The 15503-nt window shown below is 42.0% G+C and overlaps 1 protein-coding gene across 4 annotated transcripts in view; it reads right to left on the bottom strand.

Moving 5' to 3' along the window:
* BEND3 (BEN domain containing 3) overlaps positions 1 to 15503 on the bottom strand; it is a 130007-nt gene that overhangs the window by 26003 nt on the left and 88501 nt on the right. For 2 of the 4 annotated variants that reach the window (XM_068677786.1, XM_068677785.1), the window contains exons 6-7: positions 13757 to 13888; positions 8590 to 8625 (exon numbers count right to left, since the gene is read on the bottom strand). In XM_068677786.1, the coding sequence (XP_068533887.1) occupies positions 8590 to 8625; positions 13757 to 13888 (168 nt within the window). Of the gene's footprint in view, positions 1 to 8589; positions 8626 to 13756; positions 13889 to 15503 lie in introns of those variants that run through there. The other 2 variants (XM_068677775.1, XM_068677778.1) reach the window with 1 other exon arrangement.

The following is a 15503-nucleotide window of genomic DNA, read 5'->3' as shown; positions in this document are numbered from 1 at the left end:
AGGGGTTGGGGCTGTTGGGAGGGCTCCCAAACCCCTCTGGGGTGTGCGGCTGCTCTGCTTTGGCTCCCAGCTCCGGCAGAGCCGCAGGTGATTTAAAACACATCACGCCTGCACGGCGCTAGCTCTCCAACCGGCACACAGCACAACAAAGCCAAAAAATAAAAATAAATGTGGCTATCTGGGCATTTTGAGAGCTCCCGTGCAGTACCAGCACCCCAGCCACTCACTCTCTCGTTTTCTGCAGTCAAAAGCTGGATTTTTTTTCCCGACACCCGCTGCATTCCCTGCTTTTGGAGACACGCACTGAGCTCCTGCCTTTTGTGCTACGGATTTCTATTTATACACCATGTGGCTGCACTGGTGACGGTGGACAAAAGCGAATTCTGTCGGTAAAATGGGATCTGTTAAAGTTCATTGTACGCAGCTACAGCCACGCGAACCCAATCTTCCCACTAAGGGCAGGGGATTGGAGAAAGGTGCGGTGATAACGCCAGCTGAGAAAGTAAACGCTTCCCTGGAGGAACGCGTTCACGGCAAGCTGCTGGAAAGGTTTGGCACCTAAAAAGCTTGGGTAAATGACAGGTTAAATTTCCTACAAAAACTACAAATGCTTCTCCCTAAAGCACGAGACTGTTTCACAAGCTGCATCCCAGGTGGCTTTTGTAGTTCAGTTTCATCATGGCATCAGCTTTTTTATAAAAATTAAAAAAAAAAAAAGGGTTTCTTGAACACAGGTACCTACAGTAACTAATTATATGGGGTTTTATAAATTATGTTCTCCTCCAGTGTCCAGCACAGTGCCCCAATTCATTTGCAAATACATCAGGATAACCTTAACAATCTAGTTTAAATCGTGTCAAAAATACCTAAGACTTACCCAAACCGTAAAAGCCATTCATTGTATAGATCCTTGCTCTTCTATACAATGAATGACGTTTCCTATCTCAGCACAGAGGTGGACTCATTATCTGTATTTAGGATGAAATTAGTTGAAAACGTATTACAGCACTTGAGTGTTCAGGTCCCAGACCATCAAATTTTTATTCCCCCTTTCAGTCAGGATCTTCCCGTGCCGTGCTTCGGAGAAGAACAAACCCAGAGGCAAGAATCTGTTAATTCAACACGATCCCAGCGAATGGGAATCTGCTGCACACTGTGGCTCTGCAGCAACAGGGGAAGAGGAGGTATGTGAATGGCAGGAAAAGGTGTTTCTCCCCCTTCCTTCAGTCACAGTTTTTGAGATGGGAGAAGCCACGCATCGTGATGTAAACTCTGCTGTAAACTCATTAAAAATGTTTGGTGTGGCTGCTAACACTCGTATGAAGATATATTGTTAATGACCTAAGATCATCTTCCCTTCTCTGGAAGCTGGTTCCTTCCCTGCTTACCTCATAGTTCCCAAAAACTTCCCGTTTCACACTCTGCTTGCAGAATCAGCTGCTCAACCCAAGAAGGCAGGCGCTGAGGCAAACCCATGCGGATTGAGCTGACTGCACGTTACCTCTATCTCAGCCGGGGTTGTAAAAAGGAAGAAAAAAAAATTAGAGGAGTACAAACTCGGCTGCTTGTAGCGAGGCGGTCATTAAGGAAATTCAGGATGTAACTCCACGGGAAGCCAGGTTTCAGTGGCCCTTCTGTATGCAAAACAACCAATTTAAGCCCTCAGCTGCACCATCAGTTGTGCTGCAGCTACGCTTCCACTCTCTCTGGCTTTGGGCTTCAGTGATTTCATGTAATGAACTTCACAAATTAAGTATTTCCAAAAAAAATAAAAAATAAATCCATGTACCCAGTTTAGATGTATTATTTCTTAATTTCACTCAGATAGAAGCAGCTGATTTTTGAGGGAAACAGACAGAAAAGGAAACAAACTCCTTCGATTTGTTACTTTATAAACTTCAATTAGGCTCCCTCGTTGTTTTCTTCTAAACAGAGCGATCTGATCTTTTGGTCTCCACCTACACGGCATCATTTTGTGCAAGCTTGTTTTGTTCCACTTGTAGGAACAACTTCATCCATCACCAAAACACAACCTTCTTCAGAGCAGCAAGCAATAATTAAAACAGAATGCAAGTCAAAATACAGGTCACTTAGACGTTTTTCTCCAGTTGAACTGCTAGATATGCTAGAATAGTGCATCTTAGCTTTTGTTCAGACCATGGCAATGAAGCCTGACTTCTTTCTGAAGGTGCCCAGAACCTGAAAGCTCACGGAAGGAATCTCGTTGCTTAAATTCAGCTTTAAGAGTGGCCTTACAGTAGTGCAGCCAAGTTATGACTCAAGAGGGAAGCAATGCTCTCTCCCAAGGCACCATTTTTCCTCAGTCTATTCAGATGTTGACCGGGCTTAACACATTGAAGCTGAAAACCCTAAAGTTTTATGTCTGAAGGTTGTTCTACGAATCTAAGGAAAAGCAACACGACAACAAAATCGCCACAGGCTGGGAAAAAAGATACCTGGCTGGGCACTGAGAACAGCAGGTTAAGAGCCACGCAGCCCGCTCTGCTGTCTGCACTCGCCCAGCCTCATCCACTTGACCTGAGTGAATTTATTTTCATTTCTTCCGTTCCCGAGTCTGTGGCTGGAAGGAGGGATGGCTCTAATCGCGAGTTAGAGAAAGAGCAAAGGAGAACAGGAGGATATGGAAAGGAGGGGAGCACCGAGGGTCCCTCATTCTGAATGCTCTGAGCACGCACAGGAAGACAAAGTGCTGAGAGGCTGGGCTCCACTTCTCCAGTTTCCTCCTTCCCTTCCCTTCTGTATCAGCTCCTACTTCAGCCATTGTCTATCAGCAGGTTAAGAGGAGGGGAAAAGGATGATTTCTGACCCCTTCCACCTTTAAGGTTGCTTCCCATTATCTCCCTCTGCACACATCTCCAGGCACGTCCTGCAAATAAAAGGTGAGGCAATGCCAATTGTTCCTTGTAGATTGATTTTTGCCATCCCCTGACCCACTGGAAAGGGGAGTTTAACACCAGCACCTTGGTCTCAGCCCCCCATTTCCTATCCTGCCAGAGACAACCACGAGCACCGACCAGCTGGAGTAGGGGAATTTCCACTCAGCCCTGCGAGGTTTGCTGGGCCAGGACTGACCCAAAGAAGCAGACCAGCAGTTGGGTGGTCCTGCTGCCCAAACCACCTCACGGGCAAGTGCAGGGGACTCAGAACAGGGCACACAGAAGGGATGGGAGGCAGTGGGCATGGGTAGCAGCGTGGGAAATGCTGATTAGACCTAAAGAAAATCTTTTCCACCAGGAAGGAAATCACCACAACAAGTCTGTCCTTGCAGGTACCCAAAACTCAAGCGGAGAAGGCCCTGAGCTGATCCATCCCCACTGGCTGTGATTTGAGCAGGAGGTGGGAGCAGACATCCCCCAGAGGTCCCTGCCAACCTCAGTTACTGCATGATTCTGTGAATAAAGCAGAGTTCAAAGTACTATGTCTTGCAGTCCTCTTGTTCTAAGAAGAGAAAGAGAAATTTAGCACAGAAATTAAGCATTTGCCTTCCAGGCCAACTCTTCTGGGCTCTCCTGTTGGAGAAGATGGCAAGAGGACTAAGGGGTAACCTAGGGACTTCTGGATTTTGGACACTGAAGAATCAATGAAGACAAAAAAACAGCAGGTATTCAAGCACAAAGGAACAACTTTAAATCTTCCCTGCTGATATATTTTTACCTTATTTCCCAGCAAAAGTAAAAATAAGATTCCTTTTAGACAGTTCTACATACAGGGAACATCGAATTCGGGGGTGGGTGGGGAGTTGAAGGAAGACTCTGTGAATACATGGTAAATATTTTGGCTGTACTAGATTTTCTGTGCAAAGGGAGAGTTAAGAATATTCTCTTTTTTTAATGATCAAATTCAACATTAATTATTTCAGTGACAAGGTATCAGCAGGCAACTTCAGAAAAATGTATTTTTTGCCTCACAAGAATGACCCTAAACAGCTTAATTTCCTGTATACTGAAATCTTCAAACATCACATATTCCCTCTGATCTTGAAGTGAGCTAAACTATTCTAAATTTCTGAAATGTACAGTACCCACCAAAATAAAGAAAACCCCTATAATATAGAATTTAAATTGGTCTGTCTCTGAGTGATTGACTTGTGTTAAGTGTTTACAGTGCTCTGCACTAGTTTTTCTAAAATTTGTCCTTTGTGGGAACACCGTGCTCAAAAAAAACCCTGTAATAAACTGCTGAAATGTTGCCTTGAAACAGCACTGGCACATTTTATTGTTGGTAGATGAACCTTTTCAGATTTTTCCTTTGTTTCTGCAGTACCTTGGAACGTCTCAGTATTCACTTGCAGTTCTTGTGGCTGGACATGAGTTTATGCTCTTCCTTCTCAGTGTGTAGGCTTGGAAATCATTTAAGTGCATCACTTCAGAATGTCATCAAATACTTTCTTTTTTTAATCTTTGTTGGTTATATGCAGAGTAATATGCCACTTCAAATTGGGGCAGTAAATGCATTTATCCAATATTTTCTTAGATTATTTTTTTTTTTGAACATAAAAGGTAAAGAAATGCATCTTTTATGGGCACAACAGCCTACAGAAACTTCTATTAATAGAATATGATTTATTTTCCTCACTCAACTGACAAACAGCTGAATTACCTTTTTACTTCAAACTAAAAAAATCCCCTTCTAGAAAAAGAGACCAAATCTGGAACGAGCCACCCCCAACAGTACAGGAGAGATGGCCTACTTAGAGGGAGCGCTGCCACCCCAGCTGTTACGCAGTCCTGGTAATGCATTTTGCCAAAAAATTACAAGTCATCCTGAGCTGCTGATTGATTGCACGGACCTTTCAACTTTTTAGAAAAGACACTGATTGCTCCTCCTCCTTATGCCTTTCCAGGCCCTTCACAATGAACTTGACGAGGCCTGCATGACTTTCTCCCATCTCAGTAACACAAGTAGCCACTATTAATTGTCATCTTAGCACACACAAGCAATTAACTTGGTATTTATGCTAAAAGATGTGATAGTTGTCTGCTTTAACGAAACAAAAGTTGGGTTGTGTTCTTACCCCAAAGAAGCCCTAGAAAATTCCCACTGATTAAAAACAACAATGCAAATGATTTTTGGTAGTGGCTGTACACCTAAAGGATTTGGTTAACTCTTACCTTTCTCTACAGTTTAGCCAAGGCCTAATTTTTTTCCCATTTTTCTTCTCTAGCTCTTTCCTGCCGTATGTGGAGCCAAGTCCTTCATGCCATGCAGCGTACGGATGGCTGGACCTACTGCTCCTTGACTCACCTACTGCCAGTACAGCACAAAACCTGCTCCGTGTTAGCATCGTGCCTGGTGCTCCATGGACAAACCAACAAAGCAAGCTACAGCACTGCTGATGTACCCTGTTTCCCATGCCAGTTTGGGTGAAAGGACTTCACAGCAAAGCAAGTGAGCAGGGATACATTAAAAAATAGTTTTGCTACGCCCCCTTTCACTTGACTTCATTTATCTTTTATGACTCCTGCATTAAGAAAAACAACAAATTCTTCCTGCAGCTAAGCTAACTGGCTGCAAAATAGAGGACTTCGCATACCTCATCCTCACCTTGTAATTATTCTAGAGCCTTGGCCACAAAATAAGAATTATTCATTCCTGGCACTGGTTGTGCCTGTGTTACTGTCACTTAACAAGTCTGTACAATGCCTTCAGGCCACCATTAAGGCCTTGATTTCAGTGGAGGGCTTTTAATCAATATTATAAAATAGTAAGTAATTCATTCAGGATCTCCATTTGTTGTTGCAGAGTTATACAGCTTATCTGGCATGGCAAAAAAATTCTAAAATGTATAAAAGCTTTTTGATTTGAAGTCTGAGATTTTTGCTAAAATATGACATACAAATTTGGATGACAGGAAAGTCGCTGCTGCTTTCAGTGACATTCATGAGCTTTGTCTCTTCCATATGTTGGTACTTTCCCTTTTGTTATCTGAGAAAGACCACTAAAACAGATCTGAACCTACTTCTTCATCTCTGTAAGAGACTTTCAAACAACACAATGATGGATCAATAATTTGTCTGGATGTGGTGTGATGGGGTAGCAAAAAAAACAGAGTGCAACATTCAGATACTGACGTGAGAAAATAAGTGCCTTTGTGATATCAAAGTCCTTCTGATAAAAAGATTGATATGCTGGGGAAAAAAAAGTACTAGCAATTTTGCAGAATATACTGACCTTATTGACATGACAGTCTCGGGTCCAATTAAATTAATGAAAAGTATTTCACATCTATATTTATCTCAGAGCCCTAACTAAATTTACTAGCACCATCTAGATTTTATTTTTGCCTCTGGAAAAACTCAGGGATGCCATTTTAATATAACGTGCATCAAACACACATTTCCAAAGTTCCTGAGCAGTCTCAAAATGGAAATAAAATAAGACCTTTGCCTTTCAAGTAGCCACTGGGTAAATCTCCATTTCTAAATTTTACCTTCATTCATTATTTTAATTGAAAGCTGCAGTGAATAAGGTGAAATATTCTTAAGCAGACAAAGCAGCTGGCAGTTTTTATATACATATATTTATGAATTCTAATAAAGGAACAGCATTTTTCTCTTATGCAAGCGGCATGCTGAATAATAAGTTCATAATAAAAATAAAGAGAACAGAAATAATATAGTTTTTCAGAAGCTTTGCAACTGGTTTTGTTGGCCTTTGGTTTCACAGAATTAAAGAGATGTTTCGAAGACTCAAAGAGAAGCAAGCCCCCAGATTTGATTAGGTATGTTCAAGTAGTTCTAGCAACTAAATAGGAAGATGAGAGCGGTCCTCGGTGCTTGAAAAGACAGAGCAAATGTGCAAAACACTGACACTGGGGGTATAAAGACATCACAGCAAAAGGCAGAAAAGAAATACTCATTTGTCCTGCACAGTACGCCTTCTAATTGGCCGTGTGCATGCACTGGCCGAGCTGCTATGCTGGGGTGAGCCACAGGTTACTGGGCTCATTGAGCATGGATGCAACTAATGACCACTTTGACTTTAAATGAAGAAACCCAGAAGAGAGGGATGTGACACCGCAGTTTTGAAACAGACTTCTACCAAAAAAAAAACAAAGTTGATTACTGATTGAGCTCAAAAAAGGATGGAGAATTTTTCACTATCATTACTAAACTCCTAATATCTGTGGCTTATGTAAAAGATCATCACTCTGAGTACTGAAATCACGTGCTTCCTGGCTGAAGTCATTTACATGAAATAAAAAACTTGGGGAAGGTTTTTTTTTTCCCTCCCTTTCCTTTTATTGAAGTGTCCAAGTAGCCTAGTCACACTGTAGGTTTTTCAATTTCATCTGAACAATCCAAAATACGGAATCGTTCAAGTCAAAATGCAGAATACAATGACATAAATAATTCAGTACAGCAATTTTAGAAGCAGTTCCACCCCCCTCCCTCCCCCTTTTTTTAAGCTACGGAAATGACATTGAGCATGTCACAACTGTAACAATTAAAAGGCACAAATCCATTCTAGATTTACAAAAGCAAGTAGCCTAGCCTGAACATTCACAGAAGTATCTCATATGCTCAGACAAATTTGAGGAAAAAGAAATTTTGGGCTCTCAGTGGTCATTTAGAAAGTGACAGTTTTATAAGTTTTATAAGTTTTTCTGTTGTCTAAAAAGAAGAAAAAAAAACAACCACCAAACCAAAAGGACAATGTTTTTAAATAGCAAACTAATGCTGAGATCCTTTTCATGTTCAAACAGGAATGAAAGATGATAATCTAAATTTTCAAAATACAGAATAATTACAATAGAATTCTGACTTGTGTGTGTGTGAGCTTTCTATTTCAGCAGCACAGTTTGTAATGTTCTTTCGGCTCCACTTCAAGAAGCAATTCTCAATCCTCTGTGCACAATAGTTTGTGTATTATTTCTCATTGATGCTGGAGATAAATAACTGGACCCTCACGATTTACTTAAGACTTCAAACAACTCAGCCTCATGCTCAGCGAGTGACTTGGGGACACAGCCTCATCTTCTGCTTCCACCAAAGGTAAGTTGTTCTCTAGCACTGAACCAGGGGAACCTTCTCAGCCACCTCCTGCACTTCTCTAAGAGCTTTATGGTGCCCCTGGTACTTTTTTCAGCTGAAAAGCTAGTTAGTTCACATCTACCTCTACTATAGGGCTGTACCAGGAGCAAATGCACTACAGAAACACAAATTATTCTAAAATGTGTGTAGGTGTGTGTATTTTTTAATAGATAGCGTAGTATTAGGGTGAGATAAAGTAACAAAACACTCTATTAGTAAGTAGAGATCACTGATGGAAGCTAACCTGCAAATGACTGCAGAAAAAGACAGCAAAAGCCACTACAAACCTCGTTTCAAAACTAAATTTGGGGAATGGAATAAATATTATTAAATGACTGTGTTTGATACTTACAGGGTAGCTGACTATTACTTGCTTCTTAAATCAAGAAATAGCAGAAGCCATTCTCACTCCCTCCACATACACAAATTGTAACTTGACTTTAATAAGGAAGTTTCTCTTGACTGTCAAAAATGATCTTGAAAATTTTACAGGAAACATTAAAAAAAAAAGTAGAATTAAATGCAATTCACTGACCTTTTTGTAGTCCATTATATTTCCTTTTCCTTGTGCCTTAAAGAGAAAGAGAATACATATATATGTTATTACCTATTGCAAACTAGAGCTATGAGAATAAAGGATGCTATCAAAGACCTACTACTTAAAACATAACTGACTTTCTCTAGGAATCTGATGCAGAAAAAAAAAAAAAAATCAAGCAAAGGTGTTATCAGCTTGTCCAACATAGTTCTGTTTCAGATGAGAGCTGCAAATGCTCACTGTAATTTTTTATGACATGTTGTTGTTAAACATTTTTTGAATCCAAAATGTTATGGTCTTAAGAAATCTTGCTGCTTGCACTAATTAATCTCTCCCATGAATTTCTGAAATAAACTATAATTTATATCATCAATAACAAGATTGAACTTCTTAAAAGAGAACACTTCTATATTCACAGCAATTTGCACACAGTTAATAACAAGTCTAAAGTTGATCCTCTCAGAGTATGCCAGGACCGTGTCAGCACTATTAGACTGATGTTAGATATATTAATTATGCTTTTGGTTTACAACTGTATTTATCTCCTAATACGTTCAGAAAGGAGCATGAATACATTTCAAGTCCTTCTTGCCCAGATGCAGAAAGGCACCTAGTCCAAATTCCTTACTTTTGTCACTGAGTGACATGGAAAAGAGGATGTCTCTGCCTTTCTCACCTAGTGATTCTTAATGTTGGAGCTGGAGTGTTCCTGCTTGGCCAAACTGAAGCCCTTCCCTTTGGTCAAATCCAGCTGTATCATTATCACCTTGTTCAACTTCAGTTCTTCTCTTCTCAGCTGCACTGAGAAATAAATCATGACTTTCTTTCCCTCTAGCCCCCATGAAAGAAGCCCACAGACCTCACTTCTTCTGGAAGGATGCAGATGAGGACCTGGAGAGGTAGCGGTCCTTTCTGGGGACCTAGGAGAACAGCCAAGAAGAGCTGGCCAACTGGCCGAAGGAGAAGAGCTGAGGCCTGCGCTGGAGAGGAACACTGTGTGGCAAGCACAGCTTTGAGGAGATGTTGCCAAGATGGCACAGATTTGGAAAACGAATTAATTTTTGTAGGGAGGAAAAACAAAATAGAGAAGAAGAACTGATGAGAAACTAAGCAGCCAGAACAGGAAGGAAAACAGTGGGAAACAGAAGTGATTTCACTGGAAGAGAAAGGCGACTGGTCCACAAAAACTCTTTACTGCTCTTCTTATGGTTCTCCTTAGTAAGAATTCAGCTTTTCTGGAGTGTGCATTAAGAGAACAGCCTGATACCATTCAGGACTAGTAAAACCACTGCCAATAACCACTTCCTTGTTTGTGTATTCCCATCCCTCTGATTTGTCAACTGTTACTCATACTGGATGGGTATTACAGCTTCCTCTAAACCTCTCTCGTAGTGGTACTATATAGCAGAACATACCAGGAATGTTCTCTAACAAACGATTGCCTACACGCAGATTCACACTGCAGCAGAGAATTTGCCAGCACGTTTGAGGAAGATGCTTTTTAGTCTTAGCAATACCAGCTAAGGTGTGCTTGGCATGCCTCCTCCTGCACATACGACGTTACAAACAGCAATATTTTCTTATGCTCTACTCCTCTCAAACATCCAACGCAGTTGCACTTCTCCAAGCAGCACCCTTAACTCATCTTTCTTAAGCCTTCTTTACTACAATTTGCAATTTTCTTTCTTTTGCCCTCACAGAAGCTTGATCTTTGACTTTTACTGGCCCTGATTTCTGACACACAGATTTTTTCCTTTTACATCAGATTTCTGCACGTGGTTTAGCTTCCTCAACCATATTAAGCCTGGCTTGCAAAAGGTATGCCCTCTTGTCAAACTTGCACAGCTTTCTAGGTCTCGCTGCTTGGCTGGGGAGCTCAATTTCAGAGTTGTTGGCACTCTGGGCCCTCAAAGAAAAGCAGCTGCTTACCAACACACTGGAGATATGAGCGGCCAATTCAGCTTAGCCTTCCTCCTGAATACCAAAGATCACCATGTGCCAGCAGCGAAGGACAATAACATCATGACATTCTTCATCAATAATGTGGTGGAGTGAAACCAGTTCACCTTGCGAGGAAGAAAGATCCCTGAATCCCCCGTGAAATGACTCGAAATGCATCAAATGAGCAGATGGTTTAAGACAATACTTTTGGAGCAGGCTTTTAGGACTAATGTTTTCCAGGATTTTTTCTTTCTCAGATGAGATGGCCCCTGTAACACATGTTCTTACAACCTGTCCTTCAGGAATGCTTGACAAACCACTTCGTAAATGTTTTTTCTTCCAGTCCTGCTTCTTCTGAGAAGGCTCAGAAAAATATGTGGAAAGGTTCAAGGATTATCCAGGCCTAGATGAGACAGTTCTAGCTTCTGACTTATTCCCTTTTTCAGATTCAAACGCTGTGGGCTAAGACAATCCCTATATCTGAGGGGTTTTGCTGAATTTCTTCACTCAAACTTTGATCTTTTATACCTCATTGCTTAGATGTTGGATGCCTATTGAAGGTGGAGAATTTTTGTACTTGTCTAGTGAGAGATATCCATACGTGGCTATAAGTGGCCAACTCTTCTGTCTTCTGACCTCTAGGATATCTTACTTCACGTAGCCCTGGGTTATCTACTAAATTTTAAGATTATGAGGCTATCCAAAAGTTCAGTGGGACTGCATTCAGTAACTGTTTTATTAGTTTATCTGAAGATGAGCATTTCTTTGTCTACAGCAGTATTTCCTAGGAACCATTTAAGATTGGATTATTATTATTTTTTTAATATTCATTTCAGGACATTACTCCAACCTACATTCCTTTTAAAATAGATACCTGACCAAACAGTTCATTAGGCTTTTGAGTTTAAATGCAAAAAGGGGAAGGATTTTGGTGGTGAACTCAGTGAGAACAGGAGAGATTCTGGCCTTTATGGATGATCATTCATTCATGTAGATGTCTTAGCGTATGTGCACACATACATGCATGCCCACACTTTTCTTTCCCCTCCTATGACAAGGCTTCCCTCTGCACAAGTCCCAGGTCCCTTTTAAGGCAGTCTTTGAATTCCACCCAAGTCAGAAGCTAATCTTCTCAAAATGCAAATATTCAGTGTTGATGCAGCCTTCCTCACCTGGATATGTGGCGTGTTCTGCTCTTTCCAAATCAAGTGACAAGGGGGCTTCTAAAAGGTCTCCAGCTCAGCAGCAGGAAGGTGCACACGGTTGCCTGTGTTCAAAACCTACCGTGGCAGCAGCGCTTTTGTCTGGACCTCGGGTAAGGGAACTGTGGTGATACAACCACACAAGTCCTGGGCACTCCACAGTAGTTCAGGCGTCCTTGATGAAGACGTTTATGAAGGCATTGAGTCCTGGAGACAAGCTTTCTGAGCAGTACGCACTGCAGAGGCTACCAGGTACAATACAGCTCTCTGTCCTCTTTCCTGAACTCTAAGACCTTCCTGCTGGAGGAGGAAGCTGCCATGACAAGGTGCTACCTCGAACCCCTCACATGAATGCTCATACAGACAAGCAGTTCAAAGGAGAAAGACAGATTACTTAACAGGTCCATAACGTGATTTCCATATGCCTAGTCACAACTCAGCTACTAGAAAAAAATTCTGCCTGACAGGGCCAGAGTATATTGTGCACGCTTCGCCTATTTATACCACACAAATGACACTGCAGAAGAGGGTGGCTTATGAGCACGGCGTTATCTGCCAACACGACAAAGCCTCTGGTTTGAGTGCTTGGCCTGTCTTGAATGTCACATAGTGAATGTGACTGCGGATGATGTCTCAAAGAGCTTGTAGTTAATGAAAAGTAATTTTCCCTTCTAAATCATTAAAAGCCAAGAAAGGCTCCTGGACTAGACGTTCCACTTTGTATTTAGCTAAAGTAGCAGTTAGCAGATACTTCTGTGTAGAGCATGTCATTTCTTTTATTTTTTTTTCCTTCAGCAAGAACTGCTTCATTGTTTCTACAATGCCCATTTTTGGTATGAGAATTAGCGAGCAGACAGACGGCACTCCTGGAATCCTGCAACCTCCTCTAGATCCTGCAGATGGGAAATGGTTTCAAAGCTTTTATGAAGTGTGCTGTGGTAATACCATTATTCTCCAACTGCAATCATCCAAATCCATTTACATTCAACTCACACATGAGCCTTGTGTTGAGACAGTAGAATTCCAAAATTTCTCTTCATACGCTATAAACTATCAACCCTTAATTCCCCTAATTTCAAAATGACAAAAAGTTCATTTTGGTTTGTGACTCATACACACACACACTGCACCCCTGCAAGGCTGTGGATGCTGCACATAAGTCCCAAAATTTCACTGCACCTCTTGCTTGTGGTATGTGAAGGCAGGCTGCAACCTGGCCATCATAAAGGCAGAACTAGCAGAAGCTCAAACTTCACACCCTATGATGCAGAGCTCTGCTTTCAAACCAGGAAGGGAAGGCGCCATCATCAGCAAGCACATCTTGAAAGAATATGTTTGATAATAAGCTAGTTCTGTGCAAAGACAGCAAACTTTCTACTGAAGAATCTGTATAACAGCAGCAGGAATTTCCACAGTATGCATCACAGCTGTTTAGACAGACAAAACATGTCTCATTGATGCAGGAACACGACAGCATGCTTAATTTTGGCCATTTTTTGGCATTCCCCTCCACTTTCTCTCCCTGCCATCTTGTAGAATTATCAAGTTGTATTTCAACACCCAGGAAGCTATTCATAGATCTGAACGCACAGTGCTACATGGTTATGTAAAACAGATACACGCCTATGCCCTTCCTCTTTTAAGTATTAGAGAAAAAAAAATATGGCAGAAGGAAATGTGTACCTACCTTATGGCCACTGTAGGACAAAGTTATTTGCATCACACTGACAGTGAAAGTAGCTTTAAGCTAAGACATGGGACTTTGCAGAAGTAGTGAGCAACAGACATATGCTGTATGCAAATGAACGTGCTTGTTACGCTGACACACAGAAGTTTAACGGAGCTCATTTATCAGCTCCTTTGATTTTACCCTCACAAAAGCATGAGAGAGTGGTGTTAGAGAGCAGAATTAACCTTTGTGTCTTGTCTGTTGTCAGTTTCTAGGTTTCTCTGCAGATTGAGGCAAGGAAGAGAGATACAAATGGCAGAACTATGAAATGCTAAACAATGCTTTAATTTACCTCTCTGATTTGTTTAATCCATGCATCCCTTCCAAGGAATTCCTGATGAAAGACTGCAGGAGCACAATTCAAACTGAAGGCCATGATGTCACTAGAACTTTCTTTAACAAATGGCTGAAGATCCGAGTGTAGCTGAAAGAGAAGAACATCTTTCTTGTGTTTCCAGAAACAGCCTGCAGATTTACATCCCGCCAGCACCAATTCAAAGTCCATATCCTGATTCTATACCTACTTGCCATTTTCTGCTTTGACAGAATCACAGAATCACAGAATCACAGAATTTCTGGGTTGGAAGAGACCTCAAGATCATCGAGTCCAACCTCTGACCTAACACTAACAGTCCACACTAAACCATATCCCTAAGCTCTACATCTAAACGTCTTTTAAAGACTTCCTTGCTCGTTCACTGAACGCACTGCTTTGCCGACAGGACATTTCCTCTCCACTAACGTGCTTTGGAACAATTTATTCCCTCAGCCAGGGCTGAGGGACACTTGTATTTTAGTTGCACTTCAAGTTTGGGGGAGGGAGAGGAAGAGAGAGAAGCACTGCAGTGGCAGAAAGCTGTGGGGAAGATAATTATGTAGAGTACCTCCAAAGAAATATGTGAAGGACAGCTTGCAGAGCTGGGCAAGCAGTGGGACAGCCAGGTAGGGAACTGTTGAGAGGGAGGAAGTGGAAAAAACATAAAGGGAAGAATGATCTAGTCTTTGGTGGAAAGAAGATCGATTTTTCATCTGTGAAGATAACACACTCTACTTTTCAGTACCTGAGGAAGTTGATGCAGTATGATTTGTTTTCTGACAAAGGAAATGTTGCATAGCTGGTAGCTTTCTATGAAAATCATATAATCCTTTATATACAACTATATTAGTCAATAGTGAAAGTATTAATATTAAAGCATATGCAAAATGTTACAGCTACAGTCTGCACTACAAGCAGTTTATTCATAGAGTTGTACCTCGTAATAGCACATAGTGGTATTTCTGCGGCAGCAAAGTTATGCTTTAGAAAACCACTTCCTTTTCCTGGAGGAACTAGAAACTGTCTAAATCAACTGAGCAGAAGTGGATGGGAGGTCTGCTTGCCCATCTCAGCCTACATCTGTATTTGCAAGTAGTGCAATACAGGAGGAATGGATCTGTAGGGCAACACACGAGTGCTGAGGACCTGAGTTTCCACGCTGTGTTTTGCTTTAGACTAGCTCCAGCTGTGGACTGAAAGACTTCCAACTGCTGGAGAACAACTTTCAGTCCAGTCTCCAGTGAAGAAAACCCAGCTTACGGACACTGAGATACTCTAACAAAAGTGCACTAAGTGGGACACTCCTGACCTGAGCTGAAATGCCAACACAGATACGCCTCTGTGCAAGACCTGTGCATGGCCACTGCCCTGGGGAGCCTGTCCCAGTGCCCGACCACCCTCCGGGTGCAGACCCTTTCCCTAACCCCCAGCCTGACCCTCCCCTGTCCCAGCTCCATGCCGTTCCCTCAGGTCCTGTCGCTGTCCCCAGAGAGCAGAGCTCAGCGCCTGCCCCTCCGCTCCCCTCGTGAGGGAGCTGCAGGCCGCCATGAGGCCTCCCCTCAGCCTCCTCCTCTCTAGGTTTAGTCTGTTCCTGTCCTCATCTAGTTGCCTCCCTCCTTGTCCACCACCTACCCCCTCTCGAAGTTGCCTCCACAGCAGTTTAGTCAGAAGGGAACACATGCAGATACTTCAGCCACAGGTACAAACCCCTGCATGGTGGCAG

The sequence above is a fragment of the Anas acuta genome, chromosome 3 (genome assembly GCF_963932015.1).
Source record: "Anas acuta chromosome 3, bAnaAcu1.1, whole genome shotgun sequence".
In the NCBI taxonomy this organism is placed as follows: Eukaryota; Metazoa; Chordata; class Aves; order Anseriformes; family Anatidae; genus Anas; species Anas acuta.
This window is presented reverse-complemented; position numbering and strand designations above follow the sequence as displayed.